Source organism: Copadichromis virginalis, linkage group LG13 (genome assembly GCF_057382275.1).
Source record: "Copadichromis virginalis isolate Kocher_CV1m ecotype Utaka linkage group LG13, C_Virginalis_male_GT1.1, whole genome shotgun sequence".
Taxonomy (NCBI): Eukaryota; Metazoa; Chordata; class Actinopteri; order Cichliformes; family Cichlidae; genus Copadichromis; species Copadichromis virginalis.
In genome coordinates, this window is record NC_140630.1 from 13,666,108 (window position 1) to 13,687,033 (window position 20,926).

At 41.9% G+C, this 20,926-nt stretch overlaps 1 protein-coding gene across 1 annotated transcript in view; it reads right to left on the reverse strand.

The window, feature by feature from the left end:
* Positions 1-20,137, reverse strand: part of LOC146695331 (ankyrin-3-like) — a 119,635-nt gene extending 99,498 nt beyond the window's left edge. Inside the window, exons 1-2 of the mRNA XM_085477399.1 lie at positions 19,846-20,137; positions 19,254-19,683 (exon numbers count right to left, since the gene is read on the reverse strand). Coding sequence (XP_085333525.1) covers positions 19,254-19,322 — 69 coding nt within the window. The 5' untranslated portion in view covers positions 19,323-19,683; positions 19,846-20,137. The remainder of the gene's footprint in view (positions 1-19,253; positions 19,684-19,845) is intronic.
* Between the last annotated feature and the right edge of the window lie 789 nt (positions 20,138-20,926).

Sequence of the window (20,926 nt, forward strand, 5' to 3'; positions counted from 1 at the left end):
CATACTGCTGGGCAAAAATAAAGGACAAATAAAAGTAAAGGGAGACTATGACAATGCATTTTTACAAGGCTGTGGGCAAGATCCAAACTGAGTCATCCAACTAGCAGATAAATTGGTAAGCACTGTACTTCAATTAGTTAATCAACAGCTCTGTCAGCTCTGGTGTTAGACACGCTGTTGTTTGGTAAGTAGGCCAGCCTTCATGAAGACAATTACTGACATGTAGGTAAACACACAAACCCATGTGACTGTTATTAAACTCACCCTTCCAGCTCTGTGCATCTTCAGTTAATCCCTCTGCCTGACATTGCAAGTTCACCAGGTGCGAAAGAGGTGAAAGCAAATGGGAGGCTACGAAACGACCAGAGAGGGGACAGTAACAGCGCGAAGCTTTGCCCAACTCACTTGAGCGACAAGCGGCAGCAGGGGTTACAGGGAGTTAATCAGACAAATGCTAATCTAGTTAAGAGATCAACAAATGAGCTCAGTGCTGAAAAGGAGGACACAAGCCCACAGACAATAGAACAGGTCAATGCCATTGTGCAAGAGAACAGAAAGGATAGAAAGTTATTGTCATAATTCAGATGAAAATGAGGGTCGAGTGTGCAGCAGTATCACTGAGCAGTGGGAATTTTCATTGGATTAATTGTTCAAGCAGCATCTTTGTCTCAGAGAATCCTATTTAAAGTCTGAACATGACAAATTGTGACTTAACAGTATAATATTTGCTAGTTTAGATGTTTTAAATCCTAAAAAATATCACTGTGGCCACTAAATATGGGGGTTAACCGAAACAATCACCCGTTCTTTCTAACAAGCATCGTCTAGTAATCATGCCTTTGCAAAGAAGCTGCGCACGAAGGGCTATTAAAGGTGAGAGGCAGTGGCTGGCAGCACGTATGACAAAGCCAGAGACCACAGAAGGGTTTCAGGATTCTCCACACCTCTTTTGGTCTCCATGGAAACAAGGAGCGAAACGTTCAGACACAAGGGAGCTGCGAAGAGACTGTCACAAGGAGAAAAACATGCGTCTGGAACATGCTACTGGAATTTCAGAGATTTTCACACCCACCAAAATCAAAGCGCTATTTATACGCTACAAATTCTGAGTAGAACATCTCAGTGTACACCTGGTGCCTCCTGCTGTTCTTGTTTGTCTGTAATTATGCCTTAAAAGCAAACATAGAGAACTCGGGCTTTTGCCTGGATAAAAAAATATGTCAGATGTAACAGCATCTGGCATATTTATCTACTTTAAGGCTGTGCCGCCTGCCATTATAATCCCGTTTTAAGCCTACAGAAATTTGTTTTAGAAAGATGCTTCACATTATAACCCACTTAAATACATTTTGGCCTTAATTACACATAGGCTGTCCTCATGACTGTTATAGCTCCCATAAAGAAACTGTTACACTTCGACAAAGAGCGTCTGTAAACTGCTATAAACACACAAAGACAGTGTTTATTAAACTTTGCAGCCACAAAAGCGAGAAATAGCTTGCTGTCAAGCAAATGCAAACAGTGGCTGTACTGTGACGTTCATTAAAAAAAAATTTGTAAGCAAGGAAATGACAGGCCATATATCTAAACCACACATTTTAGTTCAAATATTAGTGAATTTGAATCCATTTTGTGTTTTGTTTCATGTTTCATGCTGCTGTTATAGGGACACATGGAGATGAATGCTTTGCAGATGATAAAGTATCAGCAACTGACCCAGACAGTGAAGGTGAGCGAATGAGACAGCGACACAGAGAGCCAGAAAGAGCTCTTTCCTCAGCAACAGCAGGAAACGCCATCCTTTTAATCTGAACTGCACCATTGTTGTTAATGTTATTTCTTAGCATTTAGCAATGCAACATTAGAAGCTGTAGTATTACATGCTTGAGCCTATTGAAATCCAGATGGATTTTCTATAAGACACATTCGGTAACAAGCATATACCGGTCAGCAGCAACATTAAAACCATTATTCTTTGTTCCAGAAGAGCTGTGATCCTTTGTGGTGTGGACACAGGACTTATGAATGCATACTCTGTGGTATCTGGCATGGGAACATTTGCAGCTGATTCTGTGAATCTTTGGTGATGTGGTTCAGGATCTATACAGACCAGGCTCTGGACACCATATCAACAAATTGGGCACTTTGGGCACCTTGTCCTGCAGGGAGTGGCTGATGCTTAAGTTGGGGTATACACACACAGTCACACAGGGGTCCTTGTTAAAGTGTGGTCACATTTCTGTGACACCATTTTCAAGCTCAGACAGACAGATGATCCACAGTGATGGACCTATCTGCCTGCCTGTTACCACTGATCTGTCTGATTCACATTTTCTCTCCAACCTTATGTTGCTCACCTCATCTTCTGCCTCTGCCTTGCTATCCTTCCTGCCCAGAGACGTGGCTTATCAGCTGGCAGAGAATGACAAGAGCTTTGATGCCAAGACAGTGCGTCTGTCTGTGTGTGTGTTATTTGAGTTCTTAGTCAAAATTTCTACATTGCTTCCGGTTTTCCCAGTTCATTCCAGCCCCTATGAACCAGCTGCAATAAACAAGCACACTGACAGAAATGGAGGAAACTGAAGAGGGAAGAGTGAGGAAACAGGTACAACAGGAGGTAGAAAGTGTGAGAAGAAAAGGAGGTCAGACAGCTGATAATGTTTTATTGCACCGAGTCAGAGTCAGAGAATGCATCAAGGTTGAAGGTTCTCCTTTGATCTGAGAGATGACAAATCATGGATGGGTGGGTGAACGGGCAGATGAATATTGATTAAAGCAGGCAAGATAATAAATGAACTGATTAAAAGTTCTATACAGAACTTACTGTTAAAATTTGGTCACTTAAAGCTTCTTCTGCTTGAAGATATCACAATAAAATGTCATAGTCTGCTCCTTGGATCTGCAAGGTTTAATCAAAAATCTTAGCCTTTTCTTTAGCAGCAAAACTAAAGCTTCCCAAACTGTTCAAAGACAAGTCAAGAGAGCCCAGGAGAATTCTCGAATTACCAATCAATTTCATTACACTTTCTGTCAGACAAACTGCTACTGGGTTTGCCCTTTTCACTCGCTAGCTGCATAATTCTTTTCATTCTCTCTGCCAAATGTACTAACACACACACACACACACACACACACACACACACACATCCTTTAATCATCTCTCTTAGAAATGTTGAGTTTGTGCAGTTCCTTTTTGAATGGCATACTCGAATACAGATTATCAGCATCTTGACAGCTCCAATTAGCCGCTATTGTAAGGTAAAGTATCACTGTTGAACACAGATCCTTCACCTTCTCCTGTCTTATCCCAGATGAAATTAGAGAAAATCCCTGCAAGCGAGATAAAACATCCCCAAAAGGATATAATATATCCAAAAGAGCCACAAGAAGGACATCTCTCTGTCTTGGTCTAAATTTTCTTTTTCTTTTTGGTGATTTATCATTTATTTCCTAGTGCTGATTTTCAAAGTGGAGCAGAAGTCATGTTAACTTTATTTGGCCCTGTCTACAGCACTGGCCGCCACATTTCTGCAGCACTTCCCAGTCACAGGCTTATATAGAATCAATGCTAATGCTGTCTCTATACTATTCTAACTGTGACTCTGCTGGTAAAGAAGACAATTAGCTGTCATATTCAGTTAGGAAATGATATTTTCTCTGAAATGTATTGGACGTTTTAGAACACCCTCTGTAGATGGTCTCATACTGGAGAATTACAGCGGTGCTAATCATTTGGATGGTGACATTTTGGGATTTAAAAAAAGACTTCCTGCAGCGTATTCTCATTGCCTACGGTAATACAGAGGATCAGCTGATATGATATGTTGATAATTAAAATCCGCAGCTTAAAATGTCTCTTTGGCCACACTTTTTGGGTAAGTAATACATTTTTAAAATTTTTTGCCATCTGGACGAATGAAGTAGGGCGCACAGGGAACCCTAGAGACTCGCTTCAGATGTCAGTTGCTTAAGAGGATGCGTCAAGCTTCATGTTTTACATACAGGGATGTAATCCAGCACTGTAAGTCAAGTTCCTGACTAGCTGATGACTGAGTCAAGCAAAAGAGCCTATAGATGGCAGGTGCGAGAACAACCACCCTACATGGCATGTCACACTGTGGAGGAGAGTCCTAATAAAGTCCTAATTCAGTCTGTGTCAGACATACCAGATGGTGCAATTAATGCATAGTAAATCGCACTGCACGATGTAAATATAAAGGAGAGACGTGTTAACTAACATCATCTCTTTGCATCTCTTTGACCTTTGAAAACTTTGAAAAATAATTAAGCTTTGGTCACAGTGATGATACTTCTATATTTCCAAAATAATCAAACGAGGAAGAAGACCCCAAAATGGGGTAATGAAAAATGGGAATGGCAATTTTATTTATGTAGCACAGCTGATTACAAGTACCCTCATTGTACTTAAATTATATAAAAGATGCCTAGTGTTGGTTTTGTATCTAGCTGTATTATAATCTGTCTTTTCCATGTTGCATTTTTATTATTGGGCCTTAACAGCCATAAGTAGACTGTTTTTTGATTTAAGGTTTCTAAGGCAGGCTGTCTCCAAATCAGCCATCTGTGCATAAAATACAGACTAAGAGCACTATGACCCACCACCAAAGATTTCAGCTTTTTCTACAAATTGATTCCTCTTTTAGCATCCTGCTACATTTTGATGGTCGGCATTGATACAGTTTTACCAGAAAATAAAGTAACATCTTCTACAAATATGAAAGCGTCACTGCTTTCGTACACTAAGGAAAGTCCCACCTAATTATGCCTTTTTTTATTTGATTTTAAACCTAACCCACTTCTTTCTCCTCCTACGTGTTACAAAGTAGATTTACTGTACACTGAAGTTCAGTTTCTTCTTGGGCCAGTTATATTTTTAGTGAAGCACTACTTCTGGTTAAGTTAGCTTAAAGAAAGGTGCATTGGCAAATAAAGTATATATAAAACCTAAAAGAGAGATTTGTGTCTACATAAAGCCCAGAACTTGAAGCAGAAGTAAAATAGCGTTGAATGTTAAGTGAATGATCCTGGATTGCATGTTTGCGTTAAATTTGGATTTGTGTATGTTAAGGATGGTGTCAGTTACCAGAGACAAAGGCTTTAGTGACAAACTCCTTCCTCTACAGAAAAAAAACACGTTGTGTCTTTCACACATCCCTGTAAACAAGAAACACACAGACACACACAATCCATAATGATTCTCCACAGTCACAGCCATTGTGGAACATAGGTCTTACCAGACTTACTCAGTCCCTTACTGTCCTGGCCAGCGAGGAGGATGTCTCCATTGTTTAATGACAGTGAGGCAGGAAATTGTTCCTTTTCTTCCCTTACAACTCCATTACTGTGTATGGGTGTGCGGTACTGTACTGAGCTGACAAGACTTCATCATTTGAGTAATTTTGACTCAGTTTTTTTGGGCCCTGATCTCGTCTTCCCACTCGCTTTTACATAACACCCTCCTCTGCGACTGCATCAAAGAAGGCAGTGATTTTTAGAAAGGTACTACATTTTTAAGATTCGGGTACACATAATGGATCCATTGTAATTTCTAAACAAGACTTTAATTTCTACATCTATTGTCCTTCAAACATTTTTTTTCTGTTTATGCAGGTAATATTAAACAGTGGGGGATGCCCACACTGTTTCCTTTCATACTTCACTTGAGCTGGGTAATTGATGATGGATGAAGCAATCATAAGAAATCCCCAGCTGGTAAATTACGACTTGGCTTATTCTCTGTGGGTAAACTAGGCCATCTGGGATGAGCTATAACTATGAAAGGATACTGGTCTACACTGGGCTAGACAGCAAGGAGATCTCAGCAGTGATTTATTCATGACGGAGCCCTCCTCTCCACTCCCTACTCCCTCAGCATCCTCTTTCCCTCACATCATCCTCACATTCTTAGTCTGTATCTTCACCATACTGTCCACTTTCCTCCTCCCCTCCCTTCATTTACTGCCTACTTAAATTAATCACATTAAATCAATGAGAGACAGGGGGAATTCATTTTCACTCCCTGTGCATGGATATGGAAAGAGGCTATTTCAGTGGGATCATCACATCAAACTGATGGATTTAAAATATGTACATATATATGTTCAATTTTTTTTCAAAACTGATTTTCCCAAAAAAAATTAAAAGAAAAAGAAAGAAAGAGTTGTAGGAAATAACTTTAAAGGAAAAGTGTGACATTTTATGCTCATTTAGTTATCAATGTGCTACATCAGCGGTCCCCAACCCCCGGGCTTCGGACCGTTACTGGTCCGTGAGTCGTTTGGTACCGGGCCGCGAGAGTTGAGGCTCAGGTGTGAAATGTATGGTTTTCAGGGTTTTTATTGGTTTTCAGCGTTATTTTGTTAGCGTTTTTATCGTTAACTCGGCTTTCCTGGGTCTTTTCACGTGTGTTATGAATAAATCTTCTTTTTTTCGGTACCGGTACTAGTTTTATTTTGTTGTATTTATCCGCGACACCTTAAAGGCCGGTCCGTGAAAATATTGTTGGGCATAAACCGGTCCGTGGCGCAAAAAAGGTTGGGGACCGCTGCTCTACATGACCAGAAATTCATTGAGTTTCACCTGCAGCTTTGCTTATATTTGTACAAATCCATCCCAGTTAGGGCTAGCTCCTGGTGATAGCTTCCTAATTACTGAATACAATAATGGTTTCCATCTGGGGATAAAAATATTCACAAGAAAACATAAATTTCCTACCAATATCTTGCACATGCTGTAATAACAGCAATAATAAAAAAAAAGTATTCTTCTTGAGCTTTAATTATGACTTTTTCTGTATTATGTTATTACAACAGTTCTTATTTCCACAGCCTAACTGAGAACTTTTCTACAAAGGCCACCTCAAAAAATCCTCAGGACCCACACCAGGATTAAATGTATTCTTCCAATGGCACCTCTCCGAAAAGGTTCATGAGATTAATCTTTATGGGTTTTGTTTTATCGAGCTTGCAGACAAACAGCACTGACACATATTCCCCAGCCTCAGCTCTCACCTTGGAGGAGGAATAATGTATGTGCATCATTATTATTGTGATGTGGCAGCAAATGACAAAATGATCTCTGTAGCGCTTCATGTAAGATGTCGATGGTTGTTGTTCTGGTTATTCCACTAACAAATAAATGCACACACACACAAAGATCTACACAGGCAGGTCGAAAGGGTATCTCATTAGCAGACTCACACCCTCACAGCTGGAGGTTGTCACATTGTGTGTGTGCTGACACTGACCACAGGGCAGGAGAAACCCTGTCACTGTTAGCAATAAACAACTCACCCATCAACCTTCTGCAACCACTGGGGCAACAAACACACAAAGCAATACTGAAAGGTATAAAAATCACGTGTTATCACTGTACGACTCCCACGTGCTTCATCAAAGCCTTAGGCAATGCTACTTTTCGTGCCTCAGCTTACTGCAAGTCAGGTAAACACATTTCAGCTACTGTATGTGTATACAACAATGACAACTGTGTCTAGAAGGCACTTTTCACTGTGGCTATAATCAATGCCCAATTTCAAAATCTATAATTTCCTCTCTCTTCCAGGTAACCATCCATTTTAAAGCGATGCCTTGCAGGGGAGAAAACTAAAATTTAAAGCATACCCAGAGAAGAAAACACCTCACATTAAATAGAGAAAGAAAGCGAAGCTTTTAAGGCACTCTGATATACTTGTCAGTGTGCATAGCAGCAATAGTTTGAACCCAACTTCCTGACAAAGTTCTTGATGTCAGGAATTGTTGTTTGGCAGTTATCAGGAAGCTATTATCGCCTTCAGTCAATTCATTATTAAAGGTTCATGCAAATCATCTGACAGTACTTTCAAAAATGTGGCGATGATAGCCTTCAGCCATCATACAGACTTGATGGCTTGGAAGAAAATATGAGACACGCCCAATGGCACGCAGCTTTTTAATGTAATGGGCCTTTGCCTCACGGCTGTTTGTAAAAAACGGCAATAACATCTTAGGAGGTGTGTTTTTGTGAGTGTTTTGGAATGTGGTGAAGCGCATATAACCATTGCCGGCTTCTCGTTAAAGTCACTGATGTGGAAAATTTATGATGCAATGGATGGATGCAGTAAGAGATACACTGAAGGCTGTCAGCGTAACAATTTTCTCATTATTAATAACTTAATAATGTCTGTTTGCATCAGCAAAAGATTAGATCACAAAATCCAAAGTCAAAAGGAAAAGTCCAAAAAGAAATGGTCAAAAGCTGAGCCAGACTAATAAAAAAAGAAAAAACAGGCATTTGCTGCATCCCTTAAGCACAGAACATCAGCAACTCAAAATAAGATGGGTCTGTTCTTCAACAGACCAATAACTGAGTTATCAATAAAAATATGTAGCCAATTCCATGTGTCTGACCCCTCAGCTCTATAGCAGTATGAGAAACAGAGAGCAGAAGGCAGAGTTGGAGAATAGATGAGGTTAACATTTTTGTTCCTGCACTGAAAGCTGACAAATGTCACAGTTTTACTACAGAAGAGAGGGGATGATTTCTTGGGTTACATAATACTGTAAAAGAGAAAACTCTGTGGCGCCATCTCTGTCACTGAAGCCCCTGGAAATGTAGATCTCATACATGCCTGTAGGTGTTTATTTTAGGTGTACATGTGTACATCCGCTTATAAACATTTATAACCCCGTGCACTTCTCCTACAGGTTCCTTCCTTTGCTCAACATCACAGAATTCCCTTTTGGTTTCACCTGTCGTGAATCTCTACGCCTCACTCTTTTTTAAAAATGTCATTTTCCTGATCCTCTACTGCCTCTCATTCTGCATATTCTTCCACCTTCTCTGTTTCTGTCTGCCTAATCTTGCCTTCCAATGCTATCGAGCCATCTGGCTCAGGTGGTGTTGCTTTGGGCTCACATTTTGCTGCTGTCAATCCTGACCTGAAATCTAAAAATGGGCGCATTTAACATGGTCTCTCTCCCCCCAGTTGGCATACCTCAGTCCACCCCCGCACCTCCTCCCTATGCCGATCCAAGAGCCCACCAGACAGCATGGGAAAACCATAAAATTATGAATAAGGGAATTGTAGCATTATGGAATCCCCACTGAAGGCTGATGAAAATCCCACTGCTCCTGCAAAATTTACCACCAGAGGTTTAATGACAAATGTTATTCAAAATTTCATTGACCCTGAAAAGAAAATTACTGTTTCTCAGCAGGATGGGTGCTTGACAAGAAGTCCAGAACAATGGCTCACTATTTTAAGTAAATTAAACCTTTCAAGGCAACATGTTATCTCACTATGATTCTGATTAATTTCAACAAAGCTCTTCTCTCAGACCCAGAAAAACCACGTCACCTTAATATTCAGAAAGTCAACAGTGACATGAAGTGTGAGGCACATTCTCACTTTAAAGGAAACCAAAATCTTTTCTTAACCTCAAACAAAGTGTGTTTGCTCACTAATCATAAGCACCGAAGGACTCAGGCTGTGAACTCCCGAGGGAAAGTGTTGCACTTTCTGCACTCGCCATCCCTCTCAGCCGCCTCTTTTCAACTTTGATGCGGTACAGGACATTGCACTTTGCTCCTAGAATAAAATGCATCATAATTGAGCCAGCAATTATATATCTATCAAAGAGTAACAAAACAACCAGCAACATTTATAGAAGCCAGAATAGCCTAAAACTTGCTACTAAAAACACTAATGCTACACCATGAAAATCATCTGTAATAACACAGAAAGAAGTCTCTAGACGTCTCTCTCACCTGGATTTCCAAACAGCTTAGCATGAATAGTGCTAAACTGGCAATCTGCTCTACATTTGAAAACACAGCCTCTGTTTTGTGGCTATCTGTTAGACATTTGAATTTCAGTGGAAGCCAGATCCTGCTGTTAAGTGCAACTTCAAGCAGAGAGACAGCAGAAGGGTCCTGGCACATGACAGTTTTAAGAGAGTCTGCAGCTATCTGCTCACATTTCCCTTTTCATTTCCTTTACCTATTTTATTCACCAGCAAGCTGTCATTTTCCATCCCACGGAGGAAGCATGGGTGAGCCATCTGGCTTGCCTCCACTGTGGATGTATTCCTGATCCTAGAATACATCATCCGATTTAAATAAACAACACCTGAGAACCAAAGGAACGGAGAGGTACGCAGACCCCTACTTCTCCCGTTTCATTAAATTGTGTTTAATAAGTCCTTTCACTTACAAACACTGTACTGTAACTGTCAACGGCACCGTCCAGGTCACGGTGGGGCCACTGCTCTGAAATCTGAAACTAAAATCTGTTTGCACCCACGACAGCTTGCTATGCGAATAAACACAATCAGTCTGCACATCAAATAATAAACAGGAATTTACATCACATGACACTTTTCCCTGCTGCTTCACTGTGGGAATTAGTGTGGGAATAGTGTGATCTTTGTCAGTCGTTATTCCCTGCATCATGACCAAAACCCTATTAACAACTCATACATCAGTTTCGGTAGTGCAATTTTTTTTCTGTGCAGAACAATTAACAACCAGAGAATCTGTGACTCACGTCTTTTGAATATGGACTAAAAATAAAGTCGAGGGACTTTAATCTGTTTTCATTCAGTGCCATAGTAAAAACCACTGATGTCAAATAACTGAGAAAAAAGGTGGGAGAATGAAGCGGTCACTACAGGGTCGGCAGACAATACCGTGAGCATAAACCACTGTTATTGCTTTTGGTATGGAACAAAAGCTTTTGTTATCCCGTGCTGTTGCATTTAACAGTTGCCATGGCAACACTGGGCCAGGAGAGGCTTAAGGAGGATCCCGAACTTGATAAAAGAGGTGTCTAAATCTGACAGTGAAACTCTGCATTCAACCATCTTTTTCCTCTGCTGTTTTCCACGACTGACTCGTATTGTGGAGCCTTTTGAAGGAGACAGAAAAGACGGGAAAGAGGAATGGAAGGAGCACAACTGAGTAAGATGTAAAGAGCCTTCCGGACGGAGCTGTGGGGAACGGAATTGGCTCCGGAGTTCAGGGAACTGTGACTGCCAGCAGAGGAAAATACCAGTAGAGTGGATATGAAAACATGTATTATTGCACTGTCTACGTCTGAAAGCAACTGCAGTCTGGGTCACCAAGCAGCCCAGGTTCAAAATGTTGGGTGTTTTTACATTCAAATTTTGCTGCAAGTCATTATTTTTGCTGTCTTTTGATTAAAAGCACACCCCAAAGAATATTCAGAGATCTGAAGTTTAATTTTCTGACTAAGGGCTGGTTGTTTTTTAATAATTACAGCCAGGTTTTCACATGTGTGTAATAAGAAGCGCTCCGATATGAGATTACAGCACAACACGGGCTCTTGCTATTTCTTGCGGGAAGAGAAACTCTTTTAAAATTGCACTGAGCACTCACTGATATTGATTCACTCTCGCTGACAGACGTAAAAAAAAAAAAAATAACGAGGGCATTTTTTCAAATTGCTTGCTTTTGTTGATGGAGGAGGGGTGATGAGAGAGGTTTGTGTGGGGGACGGATACACAGAGTGAAAAGTGGCAAGCTCTTGTAAGTCCCTTTTTTGTTAATTGGGTCTGGTTCAGCAGCCTTGCTACCTGGCCAAGGCCATCTGTATCCGTAGTCTGTGTGTGTGTGTGCTGTTTTTGCATGTACTTAGGTCAGTTTAAGCATTTCTTTGACACTGACAGCTGCCTCAGAAAGCTGACTTATGATTATGTGATTAAAACTGTAGTCATACAACTGGTCAGCCTTTTAAACAGTCAGTGACTCAACCAAATAAACAGCAAATCACATATTTATGCTGGATTCATAAGGGCTAAGCTATGCTAAACTTTGTTCAGCTTGTTAATCGTGGTTAAAGACAAAGATAGATTCCAATAGGCCAGATCTGAAGTTATAACAGGTGAGGAGATGACAACAAACATTAAATCATTTAAAAAAGGGGGGTAATGAAAAAAGTCTTCCTGAACGTCTCTATTTAAACGCATATTCTCACCTTCACCCACCTGTGCCATCGCTGTAATGTGGGCGCGATTGTTTTGCTTTCCTTATGCTTATGAATATATTTTTCACATCTACTTGAGACAGTGGAAAACTGTGGTGGTAGACACTTTGTGAAGCTTGATTATTGGACAACTACTCCTGATATAACATAATGCCCTTTCAAACCTCCGGCGAAGCAGTTTGGGGATTAAGGGAGTGCTCCAGAACAATGGACTGACAGAGGAGCATGCCTCCTCCGTACTTCCTTATCCCTTTCCTTTCCATCTTTTTCTCTGTCACTCCATCTGCTCACACCTCACTCTCACTTCTATTTCACCATCTCCTCTATCCTCAATAGCTGCCCTCTTTCATGGTTTTGCTCTCTTTTCCTCCACATCCTTTTCTTCTTCCCTCAATGGAAACAGAGGACCAGAGACAGCACATCTGAAAGTGATGGAACTCTGACAGGCTGATCCCACTGTCCTCTCCCCAGGGCGCACAGCTGTGCCCGGGCTCTGTGACGCCTACCTAACCAAACACACATTCACACAGAAATGGTAGGAATACACCCACCTACACACATGCATGCATACATTTATAAAGCTACCGAGGGACCACACATGCGCACACCTCCACAGTCCAACAGCACGTGTGTTTGTGTGTGTGTGGTTTTATATATAAGTCATCACATTTCTATGCTGCACCTAGAATATACAGCAAAAGCAAGGAATGCCAAGGAGGTGAAGTGATGAAGAACCTCATGTTTTTTGGCCCAATACCAATATCAATATTCAGGTTCAGTAGATTTTTCTTGGGTTTTCTGTGTGTGCGCCACTGAAAAACCTTTTGGAACAAACATAATATAATACTTCAGCAAAACTGAATATAATTCAACATTCAGTCTTAGCTATATTTTTGATATGCAAGTCATTTTGGCATTGGCTGTTTTGTGATTAATCTAATAATTATTAATAAAATGCTAGTAGGCAGTAAATCATCTCTGTTAGAATGAACTCCAGTGTCACGTCTTTTCAGTATTTTTCTATTCATACCATCCAAAAGCCAAATTCTGACCCTAAACATTCAGTTTAGGGTCTAATTATGTGTGACAGAAACAGCAAATCTTCCCATAGGTGCAGAGCAGGGAAAGGACAATCATTAGCTTTTTGTTTAGATATGACTAAGTGACTAATTCATAATCCAAAAATGAACCAGCTCACCTCTATTTACAGAAGCATTATACAGTATTTACTTGTATTTCCTCTAAATTTTCACCACATACTTTCTCCCAAACCCACGAAGCATAACCTTCACCTCTTTAAGGATTTTATCTGTGCCAAGTCCATTAGTGTAATCTGAAAAACAAAAGCAGCACTTTGTTTGCTCTCCGTTAGTCTCCACACACACACACACACACACACACACACACACACACACACACACACACACACACACACACACACACACACACACACACACACACACACGCGCGCTTCACATCTTCCATCAGCACATTCACCAGTGCTCTGCTGTTATCTGGGGGATGTGATGTGCAATTTCTCTTTGAAGGCACTGTCACAGAACGGCTTATTTCACCAGTCCTCCAGACGCGGGGCTCTCTGTCTCTGGCAGGGTTTTTCCATCCAAGACAAAGAACAGAGCTGCCCGAGCTTTGCTGCCTGGCCGACTGGCTGTCTCATTAGAAACAAGACAACAGAGGCGAGACAAAAGGGGGATGTTTGCAGCCCAGTGCAAAGTGGAAGGATGGTAGAAATTGAGCTGAAGTCCTCATTACTTTTTCTATATCACAACGAAAGCTTCAGCTACAGCCCTAAAAGCTTTCATTTCAAAAAGATATAGCAACAAGTGAATGAACTCTTACTGCCACTTGTGGTTGCGTTGTGAGAATGAAATACACAGCGAGGAGCAGAGACAGAATATACTGACAGTGGGGAAATTTGATCAACAGCAGCGGCTTGTTTGTGACAAAATTTTGTGTTTCGGTGATACCGATACCTTCTCAGCTGTCTCCACTTGTCAGCATGTTGGACTGTCAGAAGCTTTGACAGGAGCAGCTCTCCTTAGGTTTTTTCTGACAGAAACACCATGGATCCTTACACAATCATCAGGAAGTGTAAACACAGAGTACATCTTGCAGTTAAGGCAGTTTATTTTTGGATGGTATAACCCCATACTGTGGTGCTTCTTCAGTTCAGCGTGAACATTTCTTATGTAATGTTATGTTTACTTTTCTGAGGAGATTTATATGGAGAAGCCACTGCTGTGGGCAAAATGCACAGATATCCTTAGCACCCCTGCTTTAATTCATAAACTGCAAAACATCTGAATTTTAACTGCGAACCACACCAGTTCCTTAAGTAACCTGTACAAAGTCTGTGCCTAAAAAATCTGATTAAAAAGGGTATTTTCATCATTTTCTTTCTTTCTTTTTTTAATTTTATTGAGTTTAGTTTTAGTTTTTTTAGGATTCTGAAAGGGACATACTTCTATATAAGTCCTCTGGGGTCTTTTTTATCTCACAGCAAATCTTTCTTCCTTATTTCCTGCATAAGAAAATCCTTCTATGTGTAGTTTAAGCAGCTAAACTAACTACACGATAACTCAACACAGCGCTTCAAACCAGATGTCCAATTACGAGCGTGTGCGTGCACATGTGCACGCCCGCCGTGCGCGCATACACCCAGCAGCTTCCTTGTGCTGGAAATGTTTGCCACTGAATTCCTTTTAATACTGTGTGTGCTTATGTTATGTAAACCTCATTATCTCTATCACTACATCGAATTCTTATCATTAAGCCTCTCTGAGATCATAGAGCACTTGGAGGAACATCAAAGTGCTACACTAACATGCTGACAAATATTCAGCGCACACACCAGACATGCTACACTTAAACACACACCCACATACACCCAGATAAGTAAAAACAATCAGGGGGGAAAAAGCCCCTAAACACCACACTGAATCTGGGGTTGATTCACGACTCCTGTCATAATCAGTATACAGTGGGGCAAAAAAGTATTTAGTCAGCCACCGATTGTGCAAGTTCCCCCACCTAAAATGATGACAGAGGTCAGTAATTTGCACCAGAGGTACACTTCAACTGTGAGAGACAGAATGTGAAAAAAAATCCATGAATCCACATGGTAGGATTTGTAAAGAATTTATACGTAAATCAGGGTGGAAAATAAGTATTTGGTCACCTCAAACAAGGAAAATCTCTGGCTCTCACAGACCTGTAACGTCTTCTGTAAGAAGCTTTTCTGTCCCCCACTCGTTACCTGTATGAATGGCACCTGTTTGAACTCATCATCTGTATAAAAGACACCTGTCCACAGCCTCAAACAGTCAGACTCCAAACTCCGCCATGGCCAAGACCAAAGAGCTTTCGAAGGACACCAGGAAAAGTATTGTAGACCTGCACCAGACTGGGAAGAGTGAATCTACAATAGGCAAGCAGCTTGGTGTGAAAAAATCAACTGTGGGAGCAATCATCAGAAAATGGAAGACATACAAGACCACTGATAATCTCCCTCGATCTGGGGCTCCACGCAAGATCTCATCCCGTGGGGTCAAAATGATCATGAGAACGGTGAGCAAAGATCCCAGAACCACACGGGGGGACCTGGTGAATGACCTGCAGAGAGCTGGGACCAAAGTAACAAAGGTCACCATCAGTAACACACTACAACGGCAGGGAATCAAATCCCGCAGTGCCAGACGTGTTCCGCTGCTGAAGCCAGTGCATGTCCAGGCCCGTCTGAAGTTTGCCAGAGAGCACATGGATGATACAGCAGAGGATTGGGAGAATGTCATGTGGTCAGATGAAACCAAAGTAGAACTTTTTGGTATAAACTCAACTCGTCGTGTTTGGAGGAAGAAGAATACCGAGTTGCATCCCAAGAACACCATACCTACTGTGAAGCATGGGGGTGGAAACATCATGCTATGGGGCTGTTTTTCTGCCAAGGGGACAGGACGACTGATCCGTGTTAAGGACAGAATGAATGGGGCCATGTATCGTGAGATTTTGAGCCAAAACCTCCTTCCATCAGTGAGAACTTTGAAGATGAAATGAGGCTGGGTCTTCCAACATGACAATGATCCAAAACACACCGCCCGGGCAACAAAGGAGTGGCTCCGTAAGAAGCATTTGAAAGTCCTGGAGTGGCCTAGCCAGTCTCCAGACCTCAACCCCATAGAAAATCTGTGGCGGGAGTTGAAAGTCCGTGTTGCTCGGCGACAGCCCCAAAACATCACTGCTCTCAAGAAGATCTGCATGGAGGAATGGGCCAAAATACCAGCTACTGTGTGTGCAAACCTGGTAAAGACCTATAGTAAACGTTTGACCTCTGTTATTGCCAACAAAGGTTATGTTACAAAGTATTGAGTTGTATTTTTGTTATTGACCAAATACTTATTTTCCACCCTGATTTACGAATAAATTCTTTACAAATCCTACCATGTGGATTCATGGATTTTTTTTTTCACATTCTGTCTCTCACAGTTGAAGTGTACCTCTGGTGCAAATTACTGACCTCTGTCATCATTTTAAGTGGGGGAACTTGCACAATCGGTGGCTGACTAAATACTTTTTTGCCCCACTGTAAGTCGGGGGACCTTGAGTCAAAAGATGTTTGATTGTATCCTTGAGCTTCACCCGTCACAGCAGCTGCCTCATGAAAAATAAATTCTGTTCTGGCCACCAAGTTCACCAGTCCACCCCCTCTTCACTCACTCTCCTCGCTCCTCTCTCTCTGCTCTCACCCTCGACATCTTTTGCTTAGAAGAGAGACTGGTTGCCATGGCTACAATCATTAACACATCTGGCATATTTATCTGGCGTTCGCATGCTCACGCAGAGAAACGCACAGCCAACGAACACACACTTGCACACGTGCTCGCAGAACGACTAAACAGCATACATATGTAAAAAGCATTAATATGCATTCTTCTTTTGGTGTGCAGTTTTCAGCTGCATGGCTGCAGTCTGGAGCTTGTGTGAGAGAGATAATGGACTGAGTCTTGTTGGGGAAAATATGTCAACAGAGAACTTAAGGCCTCGCTCATAATCCTATTGGTGAATTTAACCAAACGCGCTTTATCTTAATCCGTTGTGAAATGGAGTTGGAGATGGAGACTCTTCCTTATATTTGCATATTCCAAACTGATATTTACGATTTTGCTTAAAATCACAATTTCTCCGTGTGAAGAAGAAGAGTGTAGCCCATCATGTATTTGTGAGGCTCATTTGAATAACTGATATTCTTGAACTTATTCAGCTGAGACACAGTTTCTATGTAATATAAATGATGTATTCTGTATGTATCTGGTGATATTAAAAGCAAAACCCTCATTTGCAACATTACTGATGATAGTGATCCTCTTGCCCTCCAGAAAATGTCATGGGAGGCTGTTTGACAATATAATCACTAATGTTTCCTTAGACCTTGTGGCACACTACTGAGACACAACATTTAACTATTTGCCTAATATTTTGTATCTTCTCTTTTTGCCACCAAAGCAGCTTTGATGTGCTAGGACATCAACATGTTCGAACATGTAGTGTCTGACCCCCAGACACAGGAAGCAGGTACTTTGGGTCCTGGTGGGGCCTCCATAGACATGGCCTGTTCCAGCACATCCGGTTGATGTTTAATTGGATTGGAATCTGAAGTTTGAAGGCCAGGTCAAAGCCTTGGGCTCCTGTTGTGTTTCTCCAGCCGATCCTCAACAGTTTTTGCAGTGTGGTGGGGCAGAGTCTCCTGTTGAGGCAGGCCACTGCCGTCAGGGAATGCCATTGCCATTGGCAGGGGGATGGGGAGTCGGGTGGTCTTGTGATACTGTCAAATTAACATCTGCATGAATGCTAGGCCTCATCTTTCCCAGCAGAATGTAACGTTTTGCTTCCATAAGAACGAATAGAATTATCATTTTAGCCCTCGTGAAGATGTATTACCATATGTAATTCAAATTTGTAACCATTAAACCATACACGATTTTATAGATAAATGCCATTTCTCTACATTCAACACTACTGTATTTACTGAAGTCTGCAATTTGAAAATTGTGTCTCTCGCTATTCATGAGTAGCCAGACTGACAGCTTTACCACTGAGGGTGGTACATATTACAGCAGCTATAAATTATTTAATGAGAAGCACAGAATACATTTCTTCTCAACAACAGGCACGCTCACTGTGTAAAACGTATAGCTAAAATCTGCTGTAGCTCTTCTCTGTTACATCCCTGATCTTGGGGGCTACCTCAGATCTTGTATTAGCTCTGAAGCAGCTCAAACAATCTGGAAAACAATTTGTGTGTTTGGTGCCCCGAAGTGTGTATTCTGCACTGATCACTTGCTTTCAGTGCCAGAACATATTCATCATAGGCTACTAACATTAACACACCAGCATGGGAAGCAAAGAAGAGAGAAGTGTTTTAATAATGGTTCCACCACCAACAGACACACTGAAGATATTTAACTGCCAACCACAAGCGGAAAATCAAAGATAAGTATACACATGTGCGCAAACAAACTTACCGACATTTCATAAGTCACGACCTGTTTCTGTGGTGAACACCTTCAATCAAAAACCATAATAGCTACTTCAGCGGATCATAACAGGATGACTACGTAGATGTCTCTCAGATAAACACACATTCACACGGTAACACAAAGACACGCACATACACAGCTGTGAAGGAGTTTGGCTTTACGACAGATGCCTGTGCAATCCGTGCATTATACTGCCCCCACCCTAACCCCTGAGGACATCCCCTTTCTTCCATAACACACATTCTCTCTGCACTTTACATACAACTGTTCCCTCAGCCACAGCAAAACAACCAGACAGACCAGTTGCAACGTCAGGGTTATAACCAATGACTGACAGGCGCATTTCAGTTGGCTTTGGAAGCATTCCAGGTAAGGCTAAACAAACATTTCTCTCTCGTGACAGAGTCGTAGACAGTAGAAAAATAAATAAATCTGTGAGCACTTCATGGGAGAATTAACATAATATTCAGTCTTAAACATCTGAAAAAATCTGCTCTAGAAAAAAGATCGTTTTCAACAACGTGGTTAGACACACCTTTACTTTCCGTTTGCAATTGGTTCATGAACCTCACCCATAATCTCACCTCATCCAGCCACCTTTTACTTCCACATGAAAAAATTAGCTAAGCCTAAAGCAAATGATCCAGTGACAAGCCAGGCACACCAAGACAAAGAAACCGCTTCCTCTCTCATACCTTTTTGCCTTTCTTCTTGCGATGGGCTCCTTTCCCGCCGCCTGCTTTCTCCTTAGCTTCCTCACTCATATTCAGAGATCTCCCACTGTTCTTCCCCTCTCTTCACTTTTTTTAATCCAGCATGTAGGAGCTCATGGAGTAGAGTGGCAGCAGCTGCTGTCTTCACTGCTTAAACGCTGCCACAGAAATGTCCATTTAGAAGCAGTGAAAGAAGGACTGTTCCATGCAAAGTGGGAGTGTGCGTGAAGCGAGGAGAGACTGGGAGGACTGTGCTGATGCTCACTCCCTCCTCCTCCCCCCCCTCTTCTTCTTCTCTCCTCTTCCTCTCCACGTTCACAAACACTCGCACACACTTGCAAGCACGTTCACTGAGGTCCACTCCCACTTGCTGCCTTCTCTGTGCGCAATTGGCGACTCTCTCCAACGCGCTCTGAGGCAGGGTGTGGAGGCAGGAGGAAAGTGGAGAAATAGAGATGGAGAAGGAAGATGAAGAGGTGGAGGATGTTGATATATGTGATGCAAGAAGAAAGAAAAGATAGATAGAGAAGTAGACTGAAGGAGTGTATTCCTGACTTGGTGTCGTGCTGCCTACCTGAGCGTGGAGTCTAGAGGCACACTTTCAGAAAGAGGCAAAGACACACAAAAATGCTACATGGGAAGAGAGACAGAAAAAGAAAAGACAAAAAAACAGTGATTAAGGCGTAAAGTAGGAGAAAGACGAGAGTAAAAAAAGTGTGAGAAAGAGAGAGAGAGCAATAGGTTGAAAAGGGGGTGTGATCCACTTCACTCTGCCGGCTGGATGATCTCTGCTGTCGCTCCCTGCCCAGACGTTGTAATATGAAATGAGACTCTCCTCGAACAGGCCAGCAGAGAGACGGGGAGAGAGAGAGAGAGGGAGAAAGAAATAGGGTGGAAGAGAGAGAGGATCATTAACACGATGCATCAGGTCCTTCCAGAAAAGGAAGTCTCCCACTAGCCTTTGCCAACAGGATCAGCTTACTGGAAACTGGAACAGAACAGAACTGTACCAAGCCCTGACTGTCTGACAGACTGACTGGTTGAGTTAAGGTGTGCGCATAAAAATGTGTGCACGAGACAGGAAAAACAAGTATACAGATATGCACGCAAGCTTGACATAATCCAAAAAATATTCAACCAGTAACCACTGAAATATCCGTGTAACGATTCGGCATAGACAGACTTCAAAAAGACATGAAGACCACGCCTTTTTCGGCTTCAACAAGCTACAGCGCTCCACCAATGAAGCATCCAGCTAATGAGGCAGGGGGAGAGAAAGTGAATCACAGAAAAGGGGAGAAAATGGGAACAAAAAACCCTGGGTGTCACAGAATGAGAGATCAGAAGGAGGGGTGGGGTGAGTGGAGGGTGAGACGCAGAGAGGAGAGAGAAACTGACAGTGGGAAATGAGGAAGGTAGGGAGGGTGAAAAAACAATGTGATATCAGAGGAACAGTGAAACCAGGGAGGCATAGAAAGAATGAAAGAACAAATGAAAAAGCAAATGAGCAGCCGACAGAGGCACAGAGAGGCAGGGATTGCTACGATTGCCCCCTAAACAACAGGTTCTTTATTCTGGGGTGTATATTGCTGTTAACCAGCTCTTTCTCTCTCCTGTTCCTGACAAGCACAATCACGCTGTTCACCAACAGTGAA